This window comes from Echinops telfairi, unplaced genomic scaffold, assembly GCF_000313985.2.
Source record: "Echinops telfairi isolate 266 unplaced genomic scaffold, ASM31398v2 ScPeMD7_7400;HRSCAF=8409, whole genome shotgun sequence".
NCBI classification, from domain to species: Eukaryota; Metazoa; Chordata; class Mammalia; order Afrosoricida; family Tenrecidae; genus Echinops; species Echinops telfairi.
In genome coordinates this window covers 37,325,478-37,326,521 of record NW_022111300.1, presented here as the reverse complement: position 1 = coordinate 37,326,521, position 1,044 = coordinate 37,325,478, and the positions used below count along the sequence as shown (strand labels likewise).

The 1,044-nt window shown below is 43.9% G+C and overlaps 1 protein-coding gene across 1 annotated transcript in view; it reads right to left on the bottom strand.

Moving 5' to 3' along the window:
* Positions 1 to 1,044, bottom strand: part of ME2 (malic enzyme 2) — a 49,397-nt gene that overhangs the window by 14,760 nt on the left and 33,593 nt on the right. Inside the window, exon 10 of the mRNA XM_045296050.1 lies at positions 115 to 130. Within this exon, the coding sequence (XP_045151985.1) occupies positions 115 to 130 (16 nt within the window). The remainder of the gene's footprint in view (positions 1 to 114; positions 131 to 1,044) is intronic.

Sequence of the window (1,044 nt, the reverse complement as noted above, 5' to 3'; positions counted from 1 at the left end):
TTTTATTCTTGATATATTAATAAACCGTGATTACTAATTAAGACAAGACTTTAGCATTAGAGCAAAACAGGTTGAGAGTTCACTCCACTGGTGTAAAGCAGTGGTTTTCAACCTTCTTAATGCTGCGACCCTTTAATATAATTCCTTATGTTGTGGTGACCCCTAACCATAAAACGATTTTCATTGCTACTTCCTAACTAATTTTGCTACTGTTGTGAATTGGGGGACCCCTGTGAAAGGGTTGATTGATCCCCAAAGGGGTCACAACCCACAGGTTGAGAACCGCTGGAAAGGAATAGCATTAGATGATAGAAAATTTGCAAGAGCATCGGGTACTGGACAGGTTAAACTATAAAGCAGTTCACCTGCGTTTCAATGTATCTCACAGTATAGGGCACTTGTTAAGCTAAAAAAAGGCAGTCAATGCTGAGTAAGGCAGGCCCACAGCATGCTGGTTACATTGAGGAGAGACGCTCTCTATTCTTATCCATGAATTGGCTCAAAGAAAAGGGTCTAAAGATTTTATAAGGGATTAATTTTACTAAGGTGCTGGTGAAGAAAATCGAAAATATGGTGGACTACCAAAGACAAACATATTTGTCTTGGAAAAAGTATGGCCAAAATGCAAGGATGATGACTTTGTCTCATGCACTTTGGACATGTGGAGAAGGACATCGTGCACGGGAAAGCAGGGGGCAGTGAGGAGGAAGGCCCATGACCATATGCACCGGCACGTGGCTGCAACCACGGCTCAAACCTACGAACATCTGTGAACGTGGCCCGGGTCTGGGTGTCCTGTTCTGTTGTACAGAGAGAGGGCGCTATCAGTCTGAACCAACTTGACAGCCCTTCATATAACTGCAGCGGCAGCAACAGGGGATTAGAATCTCCAAAAGACTAAGGCATTTCTGCTCAGATACCAAGTATGCGGTTCACACTTTAACTCAGTTGCCATTAAAAACCTAGTTTTAGGACCAGTGGTGTGAGTGGCGAAACAGAGGGTAGAGGGAGAGTGGGTAGGAAAGAGGGAACCGATTACAAGGA